Source organism: Cervus canadensis, chromosome 20 (genome assembly GCF_019320065.1).
Source record: "Cervus canadensis isolate Bull #8, Minnesota chromosome 20, ASM1932006v1, whole genome shotgun sequence".
Lineage (NCBI taxonomy): Eukaryota > Metazoa > Chordata > Mammalia > Artiodactyla > Cervidae > Cervus > Cervus canadensis.
In genome coordinates this window covers 57,958,197-57,984,853 of record NC_057405.1, presented here as the reverse complement: position 1 = coordinate 57,984,853, position 26,657 = coordinate 57,958,197, and the positions used below count along the sequence as shown (strand labels likewise).

Genomic DNA, 26,657 nt, shown 5'->3' with positions numbered 1-26,657 from the left:
CTGCTGATCTCTGAAGAAAATGGGCCCAACTGTCTGCTAGGCAAGAGGCTCTGTAAGCTTGAGAATGGAAAAGAGAGCAGAGGGCATACCAAAGCACAGGTGCTTGTTACTTCCCTGTGGCACCCGGCACCTCTAGACCGGTGTTATCTTAGAACTCTCTGTGCTGAAGGAAATGTTCTGTCTCTTCACTGTCCGGTACAACAGCCACTAGCTTTGCTGCTATTAAGCACTTAAAATGTATTTAGTCAGTGAGGCTGAAAAAATCAAATGTTTAATTTTGTTTAAATAGAAAAGAGCTGCAGGTGGCTTTGTTGTTGTTCAGTCGTTAAGTCATGTCTGACTCTTTGTGACCACATGGACTGTGTGTAGCACACCAGGCTCCTCTGTCCTGCGCTATTTCCCGGAGTTTGCTCAAATTCATGTGCATTGAGTTAATGATGCTGTCTAACCATCTCATCCTCTGCCACCCCCTTGTCGTTTTGCCTTAAATCCTTTCGCAGATGGCTAGTAGCTGCCATATTGGACAGAGCAGCTCTAAAGCAATCAAGCCCCATCCTAGCCATCACATGCCCTAAAATTTGTAGAGCATGTAGAACAAGAAAGAGCAGATTTCTGGAGCTAGTTCATAACCTTATGCATTTGCTCCTTCTTTTCACACCCACAACTCAGGCAAAAGAGATTGTATTTTTATAGCTTTACAGTTAAAGTACCTATGGTAAAACTTTGGTTTAAAAAAGGGACATAAGAGTTTTTATAATCCTCACCTTCTGAAAAGCTACAGAATCTCTCTGGGATTCATGCATGAAATTAATTTGATTTCATTTGATTTTACAATTCTTTCTTGAATGTCAAGCAAACATACATTATCTGGGATGTATACTCAGTAACTGCCATATTAAAGGAGGAGGGTGCTACTGGTCTAGACCAGAGCCCCCAGGTCATGTCTTTAAGGCACCTCTCTGATCTCTGAGTATTTAAAGGGACTGTAATTTCAAGACTCATGAACCAATGAGCCCCAAAACCCAAGGGTAGCTGACTAGCTTTCATGCAAACCTTAAGGTCACATCAGAGGACCCATTCATTGCGTTAGATTTAGAGGCCCCCAAAAAACTAGAGGACTACCCATATACCATATGTGTGAAAGTATCCAAAGTACAAATGCTTTCCTCATGAGCATATGTGGTTTTAGGGTTCTTTAGACAATTACATCTTAATAATATGATGAAAAATTATCAGACATTTTCAACAAATAGCCTCCCTATTTCTCCATGTGCAAAAGCCACCTCTCCACCAAAGCAAACAAATAAGTAATACATTTTGAAAAGGGATTCTAAAGTTTGAAGAAAAACTGACTGATCCCAAGTGCCACTTATACCTCTGGAGGGAAACAGCTGATCAAGAGGGCCAGAGGTCCAAAGATACACGTGAGGTAATTATCACCATCACAATCTTTTCTGGAAAGTATCCTTCTAACCAAATGTAATTCCCATTTGGGAAGAAATATTAATACATAGAATGTAATTTTATTATTATCTGTTGACATTTTTAATGCTTCTTTCTTTAACAGGATGATATTATTGCTAAGAGAAGGGCTGAACTTATAACTGAGAGAGAAAAAAGAAGGAAAGCAGGGGTGGTAAGTAAATAAAATGGCTTTTTTCAAAAAATAAAATGGACACATACACAAACACCCACACATATATAAAATATGTATTTTACATATATATTTATATAAAATCTCAACCATATAAAATGAAAAGATGCATAGTAGTCTTTTTTAATTTTTATTTTATATTGGAGTGTAGTTGATTTACAGTGTTATGTTAGCATCAGTATGCAGCAAAGTGATTCAGATATACATATACATATACCTATTCCTTTTTGGATTCTTTTCCCATATAGTTTATTACAGAGTATTGAGTAGAGTTTCCTGTGCTATATAGTAGGCCCTTGTTGATTATCTATCCTTCATATAATAGTATGTATCTGTTAATCCCAACCTCCTAATTTATCCCTCCCCCGAACCTTTCTCCTTTGCTCACCATAAGTTTGTTTTCTAAATCTGCGAGTCTTTTTCTGTTTTGTAAAGAACTTCGTGTCACTTTTTAGATTCCGCATATAAATGATATGATATTTATCTTGCTCTGATTTACTTCACTTAGTGTGATAGTCTCTAGGTCCATCTCAGTTCAGTTCAGTTCAGTCGCTCAGTCGTGTCTGACTCTTTGCGACCCCATGAACTGCAGCACGCCAGGCCTCCCTGTCCATCACCAACTCCTGGAGTTTACTCAAACTCGTGTCCATCGAGTTGGTGATGCCATCCAACCATCTCATCCTCTGTCATCCCCTTTTCCTCCTGCCCCCAATCCCTCCCAGCATCAGGGTCTTTTCCAATGAGTCAGCTCTTCCCATCAGGTGGCCAAAGTATTGGAGTTTCAGCTTTAGCATCAGTCCTTCCAATGGACACCCAGGACTGATCTCCTTTAGGATGGTCTGGTTAGATCTCCTTGCAGTCCAAGGGACTCTCAAGAGTCTTCTTCAACACCACAGTTCAAAAGCATCAATTCTTCAGTGCTCAGCTTTCTTTATGGTCCAACTCTCATATCCATACACGACTACTAGAAAAACCATAGCTTTGACTAGACGGACTGTTTTTGGCAAAGTAATGTCTCTGCTTTTAATATGCTGTCTAGGTTGGTCATAGCTTTTCTTCCAAGGAGCAGGTGTCTTTTAATTTCATTTCTGCAGTCACCATCTGCAGTGATTTTGGAGCCCAAGAATATAAAGTGTCACACTGTTTCCATTGTTTCCCCATCTATTTGCATGAAGTGATGGGACCAGAAGCCATGATCTTAGTTTTCTGAATGTTGAGCTTTAAGCCAACTTTTTCATTCTCCTCTTTCACTTTCATGAAGAGTCTCTTTAGTTAGAAAGATTAGGAAACATCAAATTAATCAGAAGATTGCAGGCAAGAGATAATGAGAGGGCAAACAGTAGAGCAGGACTAGAAAGGAGGAGAGAGTCTTAAGTACTCTGTCCTTGGAAATGAGATGTACAATAATGGGGAGTGAGGAGTTAAGGTAACTCCCAGGTTTCTGACTGGAAGGCAGTTTTCCAATTGGGTGGGACAAGGACTACTTGAGGGCAACATGCCAGGAGACAGTGCAGGAGAATCAATAGGATAGGATTCAGTTTTATGCAAATTGAACCACAGCACTTAAAGCCTATACAACACCACTTAGTATCAATAACCTGTCACAGTCTTTAATAATCATTTATCTGTTATTCTTGTGTCCTCAGATAAACTGCAGCCTCCTCAGGGGCATGTACTATTCTATTAGAACAGTGCTTTATACAAAATTACAATAATATAATAGCTATAATAACTTAATAATAGGAATAATAGCTATCATTTGCGTGCTTACCAGACAGTTTTCTAAGGGCTTTGCATGTATGAACCTATTTAACTCTGCCAACAATCATGTGAGGGAGGTCCTTTCGTTATTCCTGTTTTATAGATGAGGAAACTGATCTTGTCCATGCTAACATAGCTTGAAGTGTTTTATACTCTTTGAGTTGCATGAAACTTTGTTGCTGAAGACCATGAAAAGCATGTAATGTTCTGATGACCATAGCATTAAGTGTTAGAAGCTAATATCTTGTCTATGTATTTATCTAGGGATCACTGTAGTGTTAGTCTTGAAGGCATTACATTTCTGGGTACCAGATGTTTGAAATTTTACTCTATCAGTTGATGAATGTTACATACCACACTAACCAATATCCACTTATTCCAGAATATCCAGATGAGTAGTTATCCATGACATTTGTTCCATATTTCAGCTTTATAGCAAAGGGGAATATTTTCTTCCTTAGACTGTTAGAGAAGATGAAGACATGAGTGAGGAAGAACCTGATAACGATGAAGATGATATTGATAACATTCTCGAAGATGAATTTCCAAAAGATGAGGAAGTGATGAGTGAGGAAGAGGAAGAGCAGGAAACTGATGCTCTCGAACGCCTGAGGGGTGAACTCGGAGAAAAATTTGAAGCGGATATGAGTAATTTACAAATAATACAGGTTATTACGTTTTCATAATTCAAAAATTAACATGTGAGAAGGAAACAAAAGCAATTTGGCTTATTCCTTAGTTTCTTTTCAACATTTCAAAAGATATGTATATTTTTAGGGGTTAAGTCCCTCAGTACCACTTACAATTATAAAAACTAGTTAATAAATCAAGGGCAACACGGAAACCATAGAGGGTCAAAAGTTGTTAGCTACCACCACAGAGTCACCTGGAAGTTTAAAAGTATTTGTTTTCTAGACTGAAGTAGTCTATGCACTGTGACTGAATACCACCAGCCTCCTTCCCACTAAAAATATTTGGTTTTATGATTTTTCTGATCAGGAAGAATTTGAGAAGTTTTTGATACCAGTAATTCTCATTAATGGATCTCGAAAAATCCACATTGTCCAATACACATTGAATACAAAACTGAAACCACTGGTAGAGAATCGTGCAAGCATTTTTGAGAAATGTTATCCGATATCATCACGCCTTGCCCAGAAAATGCTCAGCTTTACCTACAAGTATATAAGCTCATTCGGCTACTGGGACCCTGTAAAGGTAATGCATCTGAAAGTCACGTTTCTTCTTTTATTTCTTTTTGAAGTATGCCTGAGAAGACAGTGAATAATTTTAAAAAACTGTAAACATTATACAGTATTCTTAAATACCTATAAAAATATGTGTTGTTGTTTTGCCTTTCTGAACTAGGAGAAGTACTTGAAGGATTTAAATTTCTTTCATCTATTTCTGTAGAGATAATTCAGTTCCAACTTGGTTCTAACTCTGCAGCAGAAGTTCGTATTAAAAATATTTTCAAACAAGACATCCAGTGAGCTGAGCTCCAGCACTAATTTGCTATTTAATTTTAGGCAAGCCATTTAAATGCTTTGATTCTGTTTCCTGACCTTTAAAGTGGGAAAATGCCATCAAGCCAGTGTGATCAAATGCACGAATATGAAGTCCTCTGGAAAGTGTGCGATACCAAACAAAATGTGCCTTTAATGTTCATCACAAACTTACTGCCAAGTAGGATATTTTTATGTAGTGTGGACAAACAGATTTGATGTAATTGGAATTCAGTGACTTCAAATGTGGGATGATTTTCAACAACTTTTAAATAAGAACCTTGTAGCTGCTGTTCCAGTCCCTGGGAACAGAGCAGTGAACAAAACAAGCAAGGTTCCTTTTGTCATGGGCTTTATATGATAGCTGGATTGGAGAGGATGAACAGGCAATAAATAAGTAAACAAATAGGTTCTAGTCAGGTTGTATTAAGTGCTATAAAGACAGTAAAGAAATGCCTTGTAAAGGTACACTGGCCCTCTCGACAAGCGTACCTTCGTATTTCCATCAGTTAAGTAGCACAGTAGTACAGTGGAGAAGACATGGCTTCTGGAGTCAGACTGCCTGAGTTTAAAACCACTGCTTCCTAGCTGAGTGACCTTGGACAAATTACTGACCCTCTCTGAGCCATTCCCATTTGCACAATGGAAATAAGAATAGTTCCTACCTCACAATATTATTACAATTATTAAATCAGTTAATTATTGGAAAGTGCTCGCAAACGTGCATGGTTTATTGTGAGTGCTCAATTAATATAAGCTGTTATTATTATTAATGGGCTTCCCTTGTGGTTCAGCTGGTAAAGAATCCGCCTGCAATGCTGTTATTAATATATGTTCATTACATATTGGTGGTTGATTTGCTAAGTTGTGTCTGACTCTTGGGAACCGGTGGGCTATAGCCTGCTAGGTTTCTTTGTCCATGGGATTCTCCAGGCAAGAATACTGGAGTGGATTGCCATTTCCTTCTTCAAGGGATTTTTCTGACCCAAGAATCGAACCCAGGTCTCCTGTATTGCAGGAGATATGTATATAATATGTATATAAAATTATATAATATACATATTTATGTGTATAAATAATACGTATATAAAATACGTAAAAGTAGCTCAGTTGGTAAAGAACCCACATGCAATGCAGGAGGCCCCAGTTCTATTCCTGAGTTGGGAAGATCCCCTGGAGAAGGGATAGGCTATCCACTCCAGTATTCTCGGGCTTCCCTTGTGACTCAGCTGGTAAAGAATCTGCCTGCAATGCAGGAGACCTAGGTTTGATCCATGGGTTGGAAAGATCCCCTGGAGAAAGGAAAGGTTAACCACTCTAGTATTCTGGCCTAGAGAATAGTCCATGAGGTTGCAAAGAGTTGGACACGACTGAGTGACTTTCACTTTCACGTCATAATATGTATGTAAAATATGTATATAAAATTACATATTATAATGTATAAATACATACAACATTATGATAGTATAAATACATTATAACAGTATAAATACAACATTGTAATAACAATATATATAATATATGTGTAATATAAATATATATTATATATGTTTTATATATATAACATATATAATAACAAAATATACAACAGTAGTATGAATTATAACATTATAACAGTATACATACAACATTATAATAACAATGTTGTTATTAATATGTATTACTCTTATTGGTCACTGATAAAAAACATTTTGGAGGAAGGGATCCAAAATAGAGCCATATGCATATTACTTGAAACCTTCTTGGTTGATACTGATACAGTCATTTTCAGTTCTACTTAATTGTGATATTAATATCTTCTTTACTTAACCATAAGAGTGTCAAGAGAAATCCTTTTAAATATCATGCTAAAATATAGAAACACTATGACAAGTCCCTCCATAAATAATCAGATAATGTTAAGCATGTATTAGGATCACTTAGAAAGCTTTTAAAAAATAGTCACATGCTAACCATCTCTTTGAGATGGGCAAGAGAGGGGAAGAAGCAGGCAAAGTCCAAACCCTATTCAAGGGTCCATGTCCGAACATAATTAGGACTGCACAAAAATGCCTTGTGAGTAAATGAGTGCATGGTCATAGGAAGGCTTTAAGCATATAAATAATCATTTTTTAGGGCTGTTGGGAATCTTTCCAGGTGCCCGACAATTTGATGTTTCAGATTTGATGATACCTTGGGTATTCTGACCTATAGAGGAGAAAGATACATGGTAGATATTTTGGGAAATAGCAGAAACCATTGCAAGAATTCATAGTTAATTTGGGAATTTGAAATGGAATCATTAAACTTTCAGCTTTTCTTTTACTACCAAATATAAGAAATAGAGCAGACATTCCCACCCTATCCCTAAGCTTCTTCTTATCCCTAGCATTTACACTCAGCTGTGAACATCACTCCAGCCCAAAAATGATGATGCTGATAACTCCATTTACCTGTGACAACTGACCTGGTGTAACTCTCGGTGTGTGTGTTAGTCACTCAGTCATGTCTGACTCTTTGCAACCCCATGAACTGTAGCCCACCAGGCTCCTCTATCCATGGAATTCTCTAATTCCTCTGTCCATGGAATACTCTAACTCTAGGGGAGAAGCAATATTACCATACCATTGCCCACCTGCTCTGTCAAGTCCAAGGATGACTGATGCTGGGCCATCTGATGATGTAAAAAAAGATATCCATTAATTACCCATTTACCATCATTACCAGTGCAAAGATGTGGGACCAGTCTTTCCTCTCCATTCCATACCAACACGTTAGGCTGCTGTTTTGGTGAATTTTTCCCTTTTGTGGCTGCTATTCATATTTATGTGAGTGGGATTTTGTCTGTATAAAAATGTAAAAGAGAAGTCAGTGAGATTCATCTGACCAGTATACTCCCAAAGATATCCCAGGACTCCACCTGCCATATTGGAATACCGCATACTTTAGTCTATCCATGCTGTCTTACTGGAATGACATATTTGGACAGCATATTGGAATGCTGTGTTAGTCTGCATTTGCTACCATGTTGGAATACCACAGACTTTGTGACTTAAATGACAGAAATGTATTTTCTTACTGTTCTGGAGGCTGGAGTCCAAGATCATGGTGCCAGCAGGGATGGTTTTTCTGTTGAGGCCTCACTTCCTGGTTTGTAGATGGCCATTTCTCACTGTGTCCTCAATGCTTTTCCTTTGTGCTCAGGCACTCCTGGTGTCTCTCTTCTAAGGACACCAGTTCTCTTAGATTACAGCCCCATTCTTATAACCTCATTTAACCTTTGTCATCTCCTTCAAGGTCCTGTCTCCAAATATAGTCACTTTGAGGGTTAGGGCTCCAAACCATGATTTTAGGAGGGTACATTTCCATACATTACACCACCTTAGGAATGGACCTGTTTATGAAGATAAATTGGCCCGTGAATATATCCGAACACCTTTATACTCCTTGGCAGAAACATTCAGTATACACTAAACACATTAAAAAGGAAATAGAACTATAATTGTCAGAAACTGAAACCCATTAAAGAAAAACATTTATTGTATGTGAGTATAAAATAACTTGCTCTTTTTACTGTTTTTTAATATCAATATTCAGTTATAATTAGTTTTCTTGTTCTATAAGAAAGATTTTACAAATTTGTTTTTAGAAATATATTTTGGGGAAATGCTGTTTAAAATAAGGCTAATTTGTCAATTCAATTGTGTATATATTGCAGCTAAATGAAGGCGAGACCATCAAACCAGTTGAAAATTCAGAGAATCCACTTCATCCTGTAATCCATCGTCAGTATATTTATTTTTTATCTAGTAAGGAAACTAAAGAAAAATTTATGAAGAACCCAATCAAATATATCTGCCAACCCAAACCTAAGCCTACTATCCCCATTAGGATTGCAATTCTGGGGCCTCCAAAATCTGGAAAAACTACAGGTAAGAGTGTGTCTGCCTTTGCTATCCTTAAGCATACAAGAATCTCCTGAAAACGAGGACTACTTTTTTTAGGAAACTATCAAAACTGACTCAGTAAGAGGCAGAACAACTAAACAGACCAATAACCACTGAAGAGAAGGCATTCAAAAATATAGCCCTACTCCAAAACAGGCCAGGATCAAATGGTTTTGGAGGGAAATTATGTCAACCTTTCAAAAAGTAAATATTCAGGAGATACTTCGTGTGATTTTATAAGTTTTTCCAGAGCAAGGGAAAAGAAAGTAAGCTGTCCAATTTATTTTCAGTTTTTTAAAATTAATAATTAAAAAGGTATAAATACAAATTCATTTTTAATTCAGCATGTCCCTGATATAAAAACTAAACAAAGATAATATAAGAAAAGAAATTACAAACTAATATTATGTATAAATATAGTCAAATAACAATATATTAAGATTTTATTTGCATAAAAATTATATTTAAAATTTCTAAATATAATCTACTGTATTAATAATTTAAAGGGTGAAAATTCATTATCTTAATCATTGTTGATAAAGGCATTTAGTAAACTATAATGTTTGAATTTTCTATATATCTTTTAAAGCAAGTAGTCCAACAATAGCTGAGTGTGGTATTTCAAAATGACATGATAATCACATGAATAGTGGTTGGTCACAATGAGAATAAAATGGGAAAGGATAGATACCAGAAATATTCAAAAAGAAAACAACAGGATTAATGACTGATGGCATAGAAAATGAAAGGGAGGGATGAGGTCAAATATTGATTTGTCACCAGAAATAAGGAAAGAGAGTTTCGTGTTTTAGCTCTTCAGATGAAAAGTGTATTTTAATGTACATTGACATTCAAAATAAGATCCTCCAACACAGCAAAAAGTAACATGTATACAGTATAATCAGATTTCTTGGTCTTTGTCAAAATAGAGGCTAATTTTTTAACAGAATCCCAAATTGTAAAAGTTTGTTTTTATAGCTGAAATATAATGGGTCTGACCCTAGCGTTTGTGGCAAAGTTGAAATGAGGGCTTCTGTAGCCTTCACAGGGGCATCCCTCCCAGTGGCCCTAACTGTGGCCAGTTAACCTGTATTCCCATGGGACCAGGTGAGTCTCAATGTCCTCTATACACCCTGTCTCCAGACCATGATGAGGCAGAGTTTGTAGACTGCATCAGAGCACATCTGCATTTAATAGCAACTGAAAACCACTGGGCTTCCCAGGCGGTGCTAGTAGTAAAGAATCTGCCTGCCAATGCAGGAAACATAAGAGACGGGTTCCATCTCGGGGTTGGGAAGATCCCCTGGAGGAGGGCATGGCAACCCACTCCAGTATTCTTGCCTGGAGAATCCCCACGGACAGAGGAGCCTGGAGGGCTACAGTCCATAGGATTGCAAAGAGTTAGACACGACTGAAGCAGCTGAGCGTCCCCACACACAGAAGCCGAATCTATGGCCTCATGTAGCAGAAGCAGAGGCTGTGGCCGAGTCCCCTTTCAGCCCGTGGCAACATCTATGTGCCCTTGGACAAACCATTCCATGTCAATGGGCTGTAGTTCTTTCACCTGTAAAACTGGAATTTCAATACCCGCTCTCCACACTTGATGGAATAGTTGAAAATATCAAATAAAGTCACAGAAGAAATACTGCCTTATAAACTGTAAATTATTAATGAAGTGTCAGATACACTACTATAATCTTTAGAAAATAAATTTTAAAAATTATGTCTTAGAGGCTTAAGTGCACTTAATTGTATAGGGTAAGTTATCCTGATTGCAGCCTGAAGTCATAAATGTATAGATAGGAAAATGGGTTAACCCAATGACACAAGAACATTGAATTGTTATTTTGGACAGAAAACGACCAAATATTAATAGTACACATAGGATGCCTTATGAAGCTCTCAAAATTTTTGCTACCTTCTACATCACTTCATGGGAAATAGATGGGGAAACAGTGAAAACAGTGTCAGACTTTTTGAGGGGCTCCAAAATCACTGCAGATGGTGACTGCAGCCATGAAATTAAAAAACGCTTACTCCTTGGAAGGAATGTTATGACCAACCTGGATAGCATATTTAAAAGCAGATATGTTACTTTGCCAACAAAGGTCCATCTAGTCAAGACTATGGTTTTTCCAGTAGTCATGTATGGATGTGAGAGTTGGACGGTGAAGAAAACTGAGCACTGAAGAATTGATGCTTTTGAACTGTGGTGCTGGAAAAGACTCTTGAGAGTCCCTTGGACTGCAAGGAGATCCAACCAGTCCATCCTGAAGGAGATCAGTCCTGGGTGTTCATTGGAAGGACTGATGCTGAAGCTGAAACTCCAGTACTTTGGCCACCTCATGCAAAGAGTTGACTCACTGGAAAAGACCCTAATGCTGGGAAGGATTAGGGGCAGGAGGAGAAGGGGACAACAGAGGATGAGATGGCTGGATGGCATCACTGACTTGATGGACACGGGTTTGGGTAGACTCTGGGAGCTGGTGATGGACAGGGAGGCCTGGTGTGCTGCGATTCATGGGGTCGCAAAGAGTTGGACACGACTGAGTGACTGAACTGAACTGAACAGAAGGAAAAAACACTTAAATGGTTTGGTTATGGAAAAACCTAACATAGTTGGCTCATTAACCAGATCTGTCAGCCACATGCCTGAAGTGCTAATAATGACTGACCTTTGAATAGTATTAATTCAATGAAGTGAAGTGAAAGTGTTAGTTGCTCAGCCATGTCTGACTCTTTGCAACTCCATGGACTGTAGCCCACCAGGCTCCTCTGTTCATGGAATTCTCTAGTCAAGAATACTGGAGTGGGTAGCCATTCCCTTCTCCAGGGGATCTTCACGACCCAGGGATTGAACTCAGGTCTCCAACATTGCAGGCAGATTCTTTACCATCTGAGCCACCACCAGAGAAGCCCATTAATTCAATAAAATGTAGCTATTTTAATTTTTGAAATTTCTTTGAAGAATGTGAAGATTAACTTGCTGTTGTTGTCAATTAACTAGAATCTGAAACTAAGGTTAACAGATGGGTTTGTGAAACAGAATAAGTTTAAAATTTTAATGTTTTTCAGTTGCCAAAAGTATTTCAAGTGAATATGGCTTAAAGCGTTTGTCGATAGGAGATGCTTTGCGTTATGTATTAAACAACCAACCAGACACAGAGCTGGCACTTATGCTAAATTGGCATCTTCATAAAGGAATGACAGCACCTGATGAACTGGCTATTCAGGCCTTAGAATTATCTCTGATGGGAAGTGTATGTAATACCGCAGGGTAAGTGGGGGCCATAGGGGTGGGGAGAGAGCGGGAGGGAGTTAAATCTTTAAGAAATTACTCATTGGAATTAATTAAAATACCTTAAATAGAGTTTAAACCTGTTGTAAAGGCTGTGTGATCTGCTTCTCAAAGTCTGTGCACTCATATGGTTGCATGTTAATAATTTAATTTTCGGTCAGGCTATAATTTGGCTTAAACACTCACAGGCCAACTTCACTCCCTGCAGCAACCCCTGAGTTGTCCCAGTCTCTAGGTTTACACAGTCTATAAGAGACCCATGTGACTTCTACAGCCCAGTAGAACTTCTCACTGCCCGATGGAGTGATGAAGATGTGGCCTTCCCCTGCCCCCAGATGGTACTGGTCCAATGGAGACAGTCTTTCACCAGTCCAGTCTCTGCACAGGTAGCAGCGTCCCTCCCTTAATGCTGCGTTTGGACAGGAGAGCTGTGTGCTTGGACTGGTCTTCAGTTTACACTCCTCCACTCAACCATGACTGCCCCAGCATAGCCACTGGTCACATCCAGTAGAAAGTAAGTGTGTTAGTCTCTCAGTCGTGTCTGACTTTTTGTGACCCCATGGGCTGTAACCCGCCAGGCTCCTCTGTCCATGGGATTTCCCAGGCAAGAATACTAGAGTAGGTTGCCATTCCCTTCTCCAGGGAATCTTCCAGACCCAGGGATTTAACCCGGGTCTCCTGCATTGCAGGCAGATCCTGAACCACCAGGGAAGCCCTCAGGGAAACCACAAAAGCCCATAAAACCTAAGGCCCTGCTCTTGAACCCAGGTCATTGACTTTAAAATCTTGCTGAGTCACGCAAAGTTGTTTTATGTCAGGAACCTCCTTGCCTTTCCCTACCACTGGTCCTTAATCAAGTCCGTAACAGTTCTCCTAATTCCTGTTATGGTGGGGAGCAGATTCTGGAGTGTCAAGTATCCACCCCCACCCACACTGCCATCCCACCAAAGCCCCCCATCCCCCCTGCAGAGAAAGTCCTGGGACTTTCTAACAAATTGAGTTACCTCCTTCCTGACATTCAACTTTGCATACAAGAGATCTTACTGAGGGCTACTGTGGACTCACAAAAGTTTTATTTCACTTTAATACCAGGACAGTGACTGCCCAGTCACCCTGAAGTCCCCTAATCCCGAGGGCCTCCCAAGTGATCCTTCACAGGACAAAGAAGTTGAGCCATTAAAAAACCAACAATGGCAGCTGCATACATTCTCTAGTTGGCTTTGGGGCTATGTTAATTTATAGTCCTCTCTGCCATGGAATGTAGAACTAGTTAGAGCCTAAGTCTGGAGAACACCAAGGTAAAATAAACCAGCCCTTCCTGGTGACCGGCAGCCAGCATGCCCAACTGGGCCACCTCAGAGTCGGTTTCCTGACTTAGAAATTTGCAGATAGCCTTTATTCATCCTGTCAGTTTGCTGATGACACTCATTACCTTAGACTGTTGGACTAACAAATTCTCTATCATTTCTGCCTAGAGGCCTGCCGGGTCTAGATGAAATGGTTCTCTCCAGAGACCACAAGGCTCTCTCACCAGCTCCTCATCTCCCCTTCCACACCCAGCCTCCTTATAGAATTTTACTACAAAAGCAAGTTTAGAACACAATGTTTCCCATACTTTCTTAAACTCTTGCTAAAATACTATTAATTATGCAGGGCTTTTTTTATTTTAAAACATGTTAATGTACTCAAAATCTTGATTTACAAGACATCTTATCTTACACTGACCTTTCTATACAAAAAAATTTTACACAATTTGCTATAAAACTACAATATTAAGATAAGAGTTGGGTAATTCTTCCCATGCCAGGCATTCTATTATAAGGAATGTGAATTAGTCTGCTAATTGCTTTACACACTTGATCTACAATCTTTAAGGTAAATCTAAGGGTTAAATAGGGCTTCCCTATTGGCTTAACTGGTAAAGAATTTGCCTGTCAATGCAGGAGACACAAGAGACATAGGTTCAATCTTGATCCTGGGGTCGGGACGATCCCCTGGAGAAATAAATGGGAACTCGCTCCTGTATTCTTGCCTGGAAAATCCCACGGACAGTGTAACCTGGCGGGCTACAGTCAATGGGGTCGCAAAGAGTTGGACATGACCAAGCACATGCATACACACACAAAGGTTAGATATCATTATTTTACTATTATGTTTAGTATTTCCTACTTTACTGAAAACTGAGGCTCAGAGAGGTCAGACCCGGTTTAAATCTGTGTGCCTCTGAAGCCTATGCTCTTTCCACTGTCTCATGCGAAGACTAATGTGCGCTGTGCTGTGCTTAGTCACTCAGTCCTGTCTGACTCTTTGCGACCCCATGGACTGTAGCCTACCAGGCTCCACTGTCCATGGGGATTCTCCAGGCAAGAATACTGGAGTGGGTTGCCATGCCCTCCTTCAGGGGATCTTCCCAACTCTGGGATCGAACCCAGGTCTCCTGCATTGCAGACGGATTCTTTACCAGCTGAGCCACCAGGGAAGCCCAAGAATACTGGAGTGGGTAGCCTATCCCTTCTCCAGGGGATCTTCCCAACCCAGGAATCAAACCGGGGCCTCTTGCATTGCAGGTGCATTCTTTACCAGCTGAGCTACCAGCGAAGCCCCTCTTCCCATTGTTTCATGCTTAGAATAATAGCACCAATTAAATAACACAAGGTTCAAGATATTATGTGTAATATCTCTCAAAGTCCATCAAAATCTAGCTCTATGATGCTAAGTATATGAGTCAGAGTTGTGTCTGTATGTATGCAGCCCTCTTCTGGCTCTTGGGCTGACTGGGGTTAAAAATACAGAGATAAAGGGAGTTCTCTGGTGACCTAGTGGTTAGGATTCCAAGCTTTCACTGCCAGGACCCAGGTTCAGTCCCTGGCTGGGGAACTGAGATCCTGCAAGCTGCAAGGTACAGCCCCCTAAAAATATATATGTGTATATATAAAAGAGGGCAAGGTGACAAGGTAAATCAAGTTATGTAAGGAACGGTATGGGGCTAATCCTAAAGACAGACTTTTTCTGGAAGACAGAAAGGAAGGTCTGAGAGTAAAGAAATCTGGAATTTTTATTTTCATGTTTCTCCTGACTAGTGTTGTCATTGATGGATACCCTGTAACTAAGCATCAAGTGAGTCTCTTAGAAGCTAGGTCCATCATCCCCATGATTATCTTTGAGTTGGATGTGCCTTCCAAAGAGATTTTCAGAAGATTGCTCCTGGAGAAAAAAACAGAGTCAAGGTAATGTATGTGATGAAAACAGTGATAAAAGAGTGAACATTAATCATCCAGAAGAAGAAACAGGTTTTTAACAGCTTTTTCCATTCCTTCTCTGTTCCTCTCTTAGTTTGCCTTATCCATTGCACAACAGCTCACAGATTATAGCTGTCAAGAACTCAAGGTACCACAAAAATATTGGTGAGATTAGGCAATACTATGAAGTACAACATCAGAACTGGTATGTGATTGATGGCTTTCACAGCAAATGGTGGATATGGAATGAAGTCATTAAGAAGGTTAAAATGGTGAATAAATACATGCAGATATATATGGAGAGAATAAAAGCAGGTAAGAAGACCTATAACTCTGAAAACAAAAAAATGTGAATTTGAAGTCTACGCATGCCTGACTCATGTTGCCATAATTCATTCAATTTGAACATTTGTTCCCTTAATCAGTATTTAATGAGCCTTAACCAGTATTTTAAATATGTATTATTTCCAAGTTATTGTGGGCATATAACATTTGTTCTAATAAATGACTACCTCTACTCAAGCTGTCATATACTGAATGTCCATGTGAACCTATTACATAAAATAATACATGGTCTCTCACTAGAAGAGTTTATAGTGTTTGGAATGCCACATAAGAAACTAGTTTCAAGAATGGTAGTTATATGAGGGGAGGGGTCTTGGTGTTACACTTGGCAAAGTTTTGTTTAGGAATCTAGAATTAGTTACTTTGAGCTATTTACATAATAAAATTGTATTATTATATAAATGTTGATTCTCTTAAAAAATTTTACTTGAACATAGAATTTTTTAAAATCTATATTTGGAATCCATGAAAGAAAATGATTGTATACTCCTAGAAGTTTCTTGATTTTTCTCCAAAAATACACAAAACAGAAGGAAAGTTATCAAAAAAAAAAAAGGAAAGTTATCTACAACTCATGTCTCTAAAAAGAATGATGACGCCAAAGACTTTGTCTGGAGGGCTTTCACAGACATCTGATGACTTTGAGTTTGGAAAATAGGGCGAACGTATACGGAGGTATGAGGGATCAACATAACAAAGAGAATATTGTACAAGGAAAAACGCAGTGAGAATTCTGATAATAATGGCAGCGTTGAATCTTGATTTGCTTCATTATTTGGGCATCCCCAGTATCTCTGGTTCCTGTTTGCCTGCAGGTTATAAGGCATGAAGATAAGAGTGCAAGTGAAAAGAGAAATGAGTTTAGAAACCCATTCCCAATAAGTTCTGGATAGCATCACACTAGTAAAACATTCCACAGCTGACTTGGAAAGAAAAACTTGTGTCTCATTCATCTTGCTGTTACCCTGCTTCACCCTTCTTGCCTCAGACTTGGTTGCCTGAGAAGAGACTGAGGTTGAAAAGTTGTGTGCAGGATCTTTATCAGGAAGTACTCTCAGAAGTGGGCTTCCCAGCTGGCGCAGTGGTAAAGAATCTGCCTTCCAGTGCAAGAGTCACAGGAGACGCGGGTTCAATCCCTGGGCTAGGACAATGCCCTGGAGGAGGAAATGGTGACCCACTCCAGTATTCTTGTCTAAATAATGCTCATGGGCAGAGGAGCCTGCTGGACTACAGTCCACAGGCTCGTAAAGAGTCAGATATGACTGAGCATGCATGCACACTCAGGAGTGGAGTTGGCAGATTAAGCAAATAAAAATATAGGATACCCAGTTAAATGTAAACTTCTGATAAACAATTTTTTAGTCCAAGTATATCCCAAATGTGGTATGAGACACTTTTATACTAGAAACTGTTCATTGTTTATCAGAAATTCAAACTCAATGAGGCATCCTGTGCTTTATCTGTCAGCTCTAATTAGGAGATACACCAAGGCTAGTAGACCTGGCAGAGCGAGGCACTAGCCTGCAGTATGGTGGAAACAGAGGCCTTGGTAGGCCCTACAGGGAAGCACTGGAGCTAGGATGGACCTTGAGAATTTCCCAAACTGAGGGGAGAGGCCAGGCTTTTATCCTCCCATTGACTTGTCTAAACGTCACTCTGGGAGGGAGTATATACTGTAACAGGGGCAATTCCCAGTGCAGCTACAAGCCATCAACACAGATATTTCCAGCAGCTGGGGGATGGATGCATCGGCCCTGACGAGGGATCTGGATGGGGCACCACGGTATCCACCATGTTATTCCAGATACACGTGCCTCTGCCTGGAAGAGTTTGATTAAAACCGCCCTCTTACTTTTCTGCCTCACCATCTACCTGGTAAGCTGTATCTGACTGTTTGAATTTAGTGTTGATTTAGTGACTAATTTATTCTCACTAATGAGATAGAGTGAGGTCAGGGCCGGAAAACCAAAGAGATTCCTCCTCATTCTGTCCCTTTCCAGAAAAGGGATAGACATTGTCAGATGTCATCAAGAATACCCCAAGAATCAGAAAAAGATATTTGAGTGTCTTTTAAGACTTGAAATGATTTGATTCTAAATGACCTTGTCACAAAACCTATGAGATGGGGTCAGCACATCTGAGCTAAAGAGCAACACACAATTGTAAAACTTTAGTGCGATATAGTATGATATTATAACACTATACAATAGTGTATACTTTACCAACACTATTATTATACCATAATACTGTGCACTATAGTACTTTCAGTCCAGTTCAGTTCAGTCGCTCAGTCGTGTCTGACTCTTTGCGACCCCATGAACTGCAGCACGCCAGGCCTCCCTGTCCATCACCATCTCCCGGAGTCCACCCAAACCCATGTCCATCGAGTTGGTGATGCCATCCAACCATCTCATCCTCCGTCGTCCCCTTCTCCTCCTGCCCTCAATCTTTCCCAGCATCAGGGTCTTTTCCAATGAGTCAGCTCTTCACATCAGGTGGCCAAAGTATTGGAGCTTCAGGTTCAGCATCGGTCCTTCCAATGAACACCCAAGACTGATCTCCTTTAGGATTGACTGGTTGGATCTCCTTGCAGTCCAAGGGACTCTCAAGAGTCTTCTCCAACACCACAGTTCAAAAGCCTCAATTCTTCAGTGCTCAGCTTTCTTTATAGTCCAACTCTCACATCCATACATGACCACTGGAAAAACCATAGCCTTGACTAGACAGACCTTTGTTGACAAAGTAATGTCTCTGCTTTTAATATGCTGTCTAGGTTGGTCACAACTTTCCTTCCAAGGAGTAAGCGTCTTTTAATTTCATGGCTGCAGTCATCATCTGCAGTGATTTTGGAGCCCAGAAAAATAAAGTCAGCCACTCTTTCCTTATCTATTTGCCATGAAGTGATGGGACCAGATGCCATGATCTTAGTTTTCTGAATGTTGAGCTCTAAACCAACTTTTTCACTCTCCTCTTTCACTTTCATCAAGAGGCTCTTTAGTTCATCTTCACTTTCTGCCATAAGGGTGGTGTCATCTGCATATCTGAGGTTATTGATATTTCTCCTGGCAATCTTGATTCCAGCTTGTGCTTCCTCCAGTTTCTCGTGATGTACTCTGCATGTAAGTTAAATAAGCAGGGTGACAATATATAGCCTTGACGTACTCCTTTTCCTATTTGGAACCAGTCTGTTGTTCCATGTTCAGTTCTAACTGTTGCTTCCTGACCTGCATACAGGTTTCTCAAGAGGCAGGTCAGGTGGGCTGGTGTTCCCATCTCTTTCAGAATTTTCCACAGTTTATTGTGATCTACACAGTCAAAGGCTTTCGCATAGTCAATAAAGCAGAAATAGATGTTTTTCTGGAACTCTCTTGCTTTTTCGATGATCCAGCTGATGTTGGCAATTTGATCTCCGGTTTCTCTGCCTTTTCTAATTCCAGCTTGAACATCTGGAAGTTCACGGTTCACATTGCTGCTGAAGCCTGGCTTGGAGAATTTTGAGCATTACTTTACTAGTGTGTGAGATGAGTGCAATTGTGCGGTAGTTTGAGCATTCTTTGGCATTGCCTTTCTTTGGGATTGGAATGAAAACTGACCTTTTCTGGTCCTGTGGCCACTGCTGAGTTTTTCAAATTTGCTGGCATATTGAATGCAGCACTCTTACAGTGTCATCTTTCAGGATTTGAAATAGTACTTTAGAATAACAATATCACACCATTGTAGCATTATAGTAGTATGATATTCTTTGTAGGAAAGAACCATCTTAGCCTTTTTATCTGTATCATATACAATGGATGGAATCGTGGATTCTTTTGTTTATTGCTTCATAACAAATTATTCCAAAATTTAACAGTTTAAAACAACACCTACACACTTCCCTCACAATTTCTGTGGGTCAAGAGTCGAGGCACAGTTTAACTGAGTCTTCTGCTTCAGTGTCTCTCACAAGGCTACAATCAAGATGTTGGCCAGGATTAAGGTCTCATCTGAGGGCCCTACTGGGGAAGAATATGCTGTCATACTCATTCGTGTGCTGCTGACAAGATTTTGTTCCTTGAGGGCTGTTAGACTGAGGGCCTCAGTTTCTCGCTAGCTGTTGGCCAGGGGCCACCTTCAGTTCCTTGCCATATGGAGCTTTCCAACATGGCCGCTGGCTTTGCCACGTGAACAAGACAAGGCCAGAAAGAAAGCCAGAAGAACAGAAATCATAGTCTGTTGTAACTGTTCTAGTTACCCAAGGCTGCCATGGCAAATTACCGCACACCGGATAACTTAGACAACAGAAATGTATTCTCTCACAGTTCTGAAGGCTAGAGGCCCAAAATCAAGGCATTGGCAGGGCTGTACTCACTCTGAAGGTTCTAGGAGAGACCCTCTTCCATGCCTTTCTCTTCATGTCCAGCATTGCCACCAGGCCTCTGCATTCTTTGGATATAGACACATCACTGCAATCGTAAGGATCAATTTTATGCTTACACTGTCACATAATCAAACTAAACTATGATTTATGCTTCATAATTTGAGTTAGTGTTAGACGTTCCTTGGCATAATTTTTTTAAAAAAGAAAATTTTCACTGGTGAAAAGAACCATTAAGAAAATATATCAGGATCAAAATTTACTCATTATAACTAAGATGTATAAAGAAGTAATTTTATTTTCTGTAAAATCTAATATTGCTTTGGAGTCTCCATTCTAATGGAGTCCTGGTAAGACAACTCAAACATCCATTGAATGAACTTGGGCCTTTTTTTTTTTAATAGACTCTTTAGGGTAAACCTAGTCACTTTTGGATTAAATGTTTCTTTCTCTTTCTTGGATGCCATCAGGGAACAGGGAGAGGTTTATGTCAGTAACATTATGTCAACAAACTATATGTACTTCCTGAAATCTATCCCACAGAAAAATTTTAAATATGTAGCAAATTCATGTGTATGTGTGTAAGTGGACATGTATATATATGTGTGTGTATGTGTATATAGTATATAACATAAATAGTTTATAATAGCTAAGAATTAAAAACAAGCAAAACATTTATCAACAGATAATTGATTGAATAATCTATATGTACATTTATACAATGGAATACTATGCATAAACTAAAAGGAATTAGGTAAAAATCATATAAGCTGAAATGAAAAGATGTCAAAGGCTATAACTAACTGATAAAAGCAAGTTGCAGAATAATATTTACAGTGTAGTGGCATAAGCATCCTATCTGCAAAAAATATATACATGTGTGTATGCAAATGTATAAAAAAATCTGGAAAAGATACAGACTCAACAGTGATTACCTCTCAGGAGGGATGTTGCATTGAGAGGATGGAGGTGTGAAAAGAAACTTTTACTTTTTACTCTGTTTGGAATTTTACAACGTGTACTCATTGGTATAGTGCTAGCATAATTGAATTTATTTTCATTTTGAAAATGATTGTGTTTTCTGTGAAAATATGTATTTATAACAACAGTTAATTTGTTAATAATAGGAAAAGCTGCCTGCATTGACAAGTTATGTATCTCACCCGAAGAACTGATTTCTCGCCTGGGCGAATTTGGACAGTTCTGCCCCGTCAGCCTGGCAGAATCATATGAATTAGTTGATTGTTCTTTAAATGATTCCTTGGAATTTGCAGCAGAGTTCAGAGGGCACTATTATAAAATGAGTTCTCTAGAGAAACTGAATGTAAGTTTGTTCTTAACTCCAAATATTTACCAGGGAAAGAAAATACCTGTCTTAGAATTCATCAGACAGGAAGGGGTGGGCACAGCTGGGAACACCAGAAGCTGGGGACCAGGGACCCTATTTTTGGAAACTGTGATCCTTGGGTTCAATAAGACAACTCAGAGGCCAGTCCTAAAACTGCATCCCAAGACTTCTGCTTCTGGCACTGACCCTGCGTCAGGGTCAGTGATGGCCCCTCCACCTGGGTCAGCGTAAGAGGTAGGGAGACCCAAGGGCGGGCCCAACCATGGAGGGGATGCTGAGCATCTGAGCTCAGCCTCCGAGTGGGCATCCAGGACATTCCATTCAAAGGGTGCGGAAGGGAAGTCAGAGTCAGTAGAAACGACTACCCTGTGCTTTAAACTTTCTTCTATCACTTTAATCTCCTGGGCACCTTATATTTCTATTTAATGGAACAGAATACAGATTTGTTGCAGTATTCTACTGACCACAATATGGTGACATAAAAAGATTGTATTTGAAAACCAATCAGTTGTCTCTGAACATTTTATTTTCCTCTGAAGAATCTGAATTTTTTTATCACTTTATAAAGAAGACATTACTTTCTTTCTGCTTATTTAAGTGATAATCACAGACTTTTAAAACTGGAAATGACATTAGAGACCATGTACCTGGTCTGCCCCCTCCATTTGACAGTGTGATAACTGAAGCTGGAGAAGCTAACTCACCTGCCAAAGTGCATCCCCTAGTTAGTTACACTGCAGGACAGGTAGACAGCAGGGCAGGTAACTGTGCACTCCAGTGTCTGGCACGCAGTAAGAGCTCAACAAATGTTTTTCAGTATAGGTAGATGAGTGAGTGAGTGAAAGTATTAAAAGCAGAGAGACTGTAAGTGACATCACTTGCAGATATTCCTGTAAGGAACTTCCAGTCAGGGAAAGAGTTACTGTAGTGCAAAAAGCTCCTCTCAGATGGTTTGCGGGACTGAACATTGCTGCCGAAAATGGGAAGAGCAGCAGGAGAGCCTCGGTAGGTTTTTGTTGGCAAAGTGTTCCTGTTTCAAACGGTCATGTTGCTGTCATCTTTTTTTATAGAAATTTTTAGACAATCCAGAATTGTACGTACCTCCATTAGCACCTCATCCACTCCCACCTACCGACATGATCCCCAAGAGGCTGACACTGTCAGAGCTGAAGAGCCGGTTCCCTAGGTGTGCTGAGCTCCAGGGTTATTGTCCAGTGACTTATCAGGATGGCAGACAAAGGCAAGTCCTCATCTTCGTGCAAGTACAGGCTGATAGCTCTACTTGGAATAAGTGGTCTTTATGACAATCGTAGCATTTTGATCAAAAGGTCACTATTGTTTAACTGGAAAGTATTGTTTTTCTTCCTTGAGTTGCGATGATAGAAAAATAAAATATTTATGACATTTATTTACATAGTTGTCATTGCTGTTGTTCACTTGCTAGGTCATGTCTGACTCTTTGTGACCCGTGGACTGCAGCACACCAGGCTTCCCTGTCCTTCACCATCTCCTGGAATTTGCTCAAACTCATGTCCACTGAGCCAATCATACCATCTAACCATCTTATCCTCTGTCACCCCCTTCTCCTTTTGCCCTCAGTCTTTCCCAGCTGCATATTATACAATACATAGTTGTTTTTGTTTGTTCCTTTGTCTTTCAGATACGAAGCCCTAGTACCTGGTAACATTCACTATGCTTTAGAATATCGTGATCGTATATATATCTGTGAGAGCAAAGAAAAACTTCAGAAATTTTTGAGGTGAGACCATCCACTAAGTCACAAATATTCATTGAATATCTATGTTAAATGCACTATCCTGGGACAGAAAGATATGTGAGTTTACACACACTCATAAACACATACATAGATCTACACATATACATACACATAGTTGAAAGGGGCAGCATTTACCTACTGCCACACATTTCTGTTTTTCACAAGAAGTTGGAAACCAAATTTCTTCTTATGTTTATCTGATTTTTAAACTTTTGTGACTGATTCAGTTTTTTTTTTTTTTTAGGGGCTTCCCCGTGGCTCAGATGGTAAAGCATCTGCCTGCAATGTGGGAGACCCGGGTTCGATCCCTGGGTCGGGAAGATCCCCTGGAAAAGGAAATGACAACCCACTCCAGTATTCTTGCCTGGAAAATTCCATGGATGGAGGAGCCTGGTAGGTTACAGTTCATGCGGTTGCAAAGAGTCGGACATGACTGAGCAACTTCACTTGCACTTGCCATGGGGTTGCAAAGAGTCGGACATGACTGAGCAACTTCACTTGCACTTCAGTTTTTTTTTTAAAATGACAATGTGGATCAAATCATAAAGGAAAGGAGGAAAGTGTCCAACTCAGTTGTGTCCAACTTTTTGCAACCCCGTGGACTGTAGCCCTACCAGGCTCCTCCATCCATGGGATTTTCCAGGCAAGAATACTGGAGTAGGTTGTATTTCCTTCTCCAGGAGATCTTCCCGACCCAGGGATTGTACCTGGGTCTCCTGCATTGTAGGCAGACGCTTTACTGTCTGAGCCACAGGGAAGTCCATCAAATCATACATGCAGCTAGAATTTGTGCAGTGGCTTGTGACCTCTCATGAAACTGTTTGAGGAAATTTAATAGTAAAAAGAGAGGAGACATTAGTTGCTGAAAAGAATATAGGATTGAAGGAATGGGGTGGTTTTTCTTTTTTATCTTCTCTTTTCCAGTGTGAAAGGTATGAACATATTTAAATGCAGGTACATGGGTGGGATCTAATAAAGGAAATGCCGCGAAGGCAGAGGAGAGTTATCTTATATTGCTATTTAAGATTTCTGGAGACAGGGTGGAGTAGGCATGCAAAGAATGTGTGGAGGTTGATCTTAGGTGGGAGGTAAGCTCTGCCATGGAGAAAGCAACCTGTGTTTGGTTCTGCTTGTGGTGAGCAGCCCAGGAGACTTCTGAAGTCTATTCTATTCTGAAGACTTCTCTTTGTATAGCCTGGCACCTTGTGTTGGGGGCAGGCGGGGGAGTCCCTGAGAGGGTTACTAGTGTGAGGAGAATTGTAGTACAAGATAAAAACAAGGCCAACATAAGAGTTGCTTCCCTTGTGGCTCAGCTGGTAAAGAATCTGCCTGCAATGCGTGAGACCTGGGTTCGATCCCTGAGTTGGGAAGATCCCCTGGAGAAGGGAAAGGTTACCCACTCCAGTATTCTGGCCTGGAGAATTCCATGGACTGTATAGTCCATGGGGTGGCAAAGAGTCAGACATGACTGAGCGACTTTCACTTTCACTTTTCACGCAGGAGTTAATGTGTGGAATTAAAGTATCTTGTCAGTTCAAAATAAAAGTGTGAGGATAAAAGTATATTAAGAAAGTTACATATAGGTGCTGTGAAAAGCAAGGACATTGAGAAGCGGTGAGCAGGGCTAGGGCCCCAGGTGAAATTGGTGGTCATGAATTTCTAAGAGCCTCAGTCTTCCTGCTTCTGTATCATTTTCTCCACTCAAGAAAAATGAGTAACGCACATTATCTTTCAGTTGCCTCTTGCATATCTATCTTCCTGTGTAAACACAATGAATACATTTGTGATCATCCATTTAACGGATTTGGTATTCGTAGGTCGCCACACAAATACTGGAATCAGAAGCTTCCTTACAAACTTCCCCCGTTGAAGGAACCAATGTATCTCACCAGTCTGCCTTTGCCTGGATATCTGGAACAGGTTTGCTCACATGGTTATCTCTGTTTAGATATTAGAAGACTACAGCTATCTCTTCTTCAAAAATCATTTTTATTTTGGTAACAATGAAACTCAAGGCAGAGTGTCCTGATTTTAAGCTGCAAATCCACTTTAACCTATTTTGGTTTTTAGTAGTTGTGAAAATAATATGTAAGGAAAGCCCCCATTTCTATAGCTAATTCCCAAATAACTGCACTAAAGTGAAGAAAGAGTAGGATGTTAGAAAATTATTTTCATTTGACATGTAGTTTGTTTCTTATTTTGAAATTTCAGTGTCTGTAGAGCTTTTCCGTAATGTGAAATATGCAAATTCAGTCTCTGAGGGGTTTCCCCACCCCCGCTTGAAAGAGTTAAGATGTCACCACAACTGAACCACCAAACACATATTTTGCCCAAAGTCTGGATGAAGCTATCTGCTCAAGTCACTCTTATTTCCCTAACTATAACACTTTCTAAATATAGTCAGGTGTATCAGTCACCAACCACTATTTAAAAGGCCTTTTTAAAAAAATTCTATAAAACAGATACCCAGGGCACAATTTCATATGTTTCTTACAAATTCTTAACCAGTTTTTTTTTTTTTCATCTCCCCTAGATGGTTAGCCTTTGATCAAGTTTAATATCGAAAGACAAGAGGACACTCACCTAGAGAAGAGTGTCCTCCTCTTTGCCTGCTCGGGGCCCCAGAATCTTGACGGCAGTGGAAACTGTGGTCTCTGGAGTTCCCGGGTAATGTGGCCCAGGGTCCTGAGAGTAGGAAACAATTTGGCCAGTTCTGAGCAATGGAAGCAGATAAGGGCCAAGACAACCCCATGTCTCCTTCTTTCAACTTTTTTTAAACAGAAAATGTCAAGCATATAAAAACAGAATTGCATGATGAAACTGATGTATCCAGCACCTAGCTGGCACTAAGCCAATCTGTAGTTTTAAATTTTTCCTAATCAAATGTATTCTGTGTTTCTTTTCTGTAGGCTAAGTGCTCATTTAACTATCTTTTTAAGCTCCATCCTCAATCCCGAGGAGGCTATTTGAAGCAAAGAATAGCCTCCTTATCTATTTGCCACAAGAAAAGAAAACAGACTCAAATATATACATAATCTGTTCCCTACCTGCAGGGTATTGCAACTGCTCTAATTAAAGCCATGAATGCAGCGGGATGCTTAAAGCCCAAATTCCCCTTCTTAAGTGTACAGAGATCTGCGCTACTTTATATAGCACTTCATCTGAAAGGTATGACTTTTTTTTGCTAGAAATGATATGCTACTCAGAACCAATTTAGCACTAATTATGATAAATAGGATTGTCAAACTGGGTTGGTCACTAGCATGCTGTGCGCGCGCGCGCGTGTGTGTGTGTGTGTGTGTGTGTGTGCTGTTTGCAAATATTTTAGCAAAACTGAGTTTCTAGTTTTTAAAGCAGGTACCACGAGTAACATAACCAGCTCTCAATAATCCACACCGTACAAGAAGGTGAATAGTGACAATTATGATCTAAAATAGAATAATCCCCAAA

At 39.8% G+C, this 26,657-nt stretch overlaps 1 protein-coding gene across 1 annotated transcript in view; it reads left to right on the top strand.

The window, feature by feature from the left end:
* Positions 1–26,657, top strand: part of AK9 (adenylate kinase 9) — a 111,396-nt gene that overhangs the window by 83,914 nt on the left and 825 nt on the right. The window contains exons 26-37 of the mRNA XM_043439340.1: positions 1,568–1,633; positions 3,877–4,083; positions 4,415–4,633; positions 8,618–8,831; positions 11,922–12,123; positions 15,225–15,371; positions 15,478–15,698; positions 21,210–21,406; positions 22,501–22,670; positions 23,091–23,189; positions 25,025–25,127; positions 26,261–26,375. Of these exons, the coding sequence (XP_043295275.1) occupies positions 1,568–1,633; positions 3,877–4,083; positions 4,415–4,633; positions 8,618–8,831; positions 11,922–12,123; positions 15,225–15,371; positions 15,478–15,698; positions 21,210–21,406; positions 22,501–22,670; positions 23,091–23,189; positions 25,025–25,127; positions 26,261–26,375 (1,960 nt within the window). The remainder of the gene's footprint in view (positions 1–1,567; positions 1,634–3,876; positions 4,084–4,414; positions 4,634–8,617; positions 8,832–11,921; positions 12,124–15,224; positions 15,372–15,477; positions 15,699–21,209; positions 21,407–22,500; positions 22,671–23,090; positions 23,190–25,024; positions 25,128–26,260; positions 26,376–26,657) is intronic.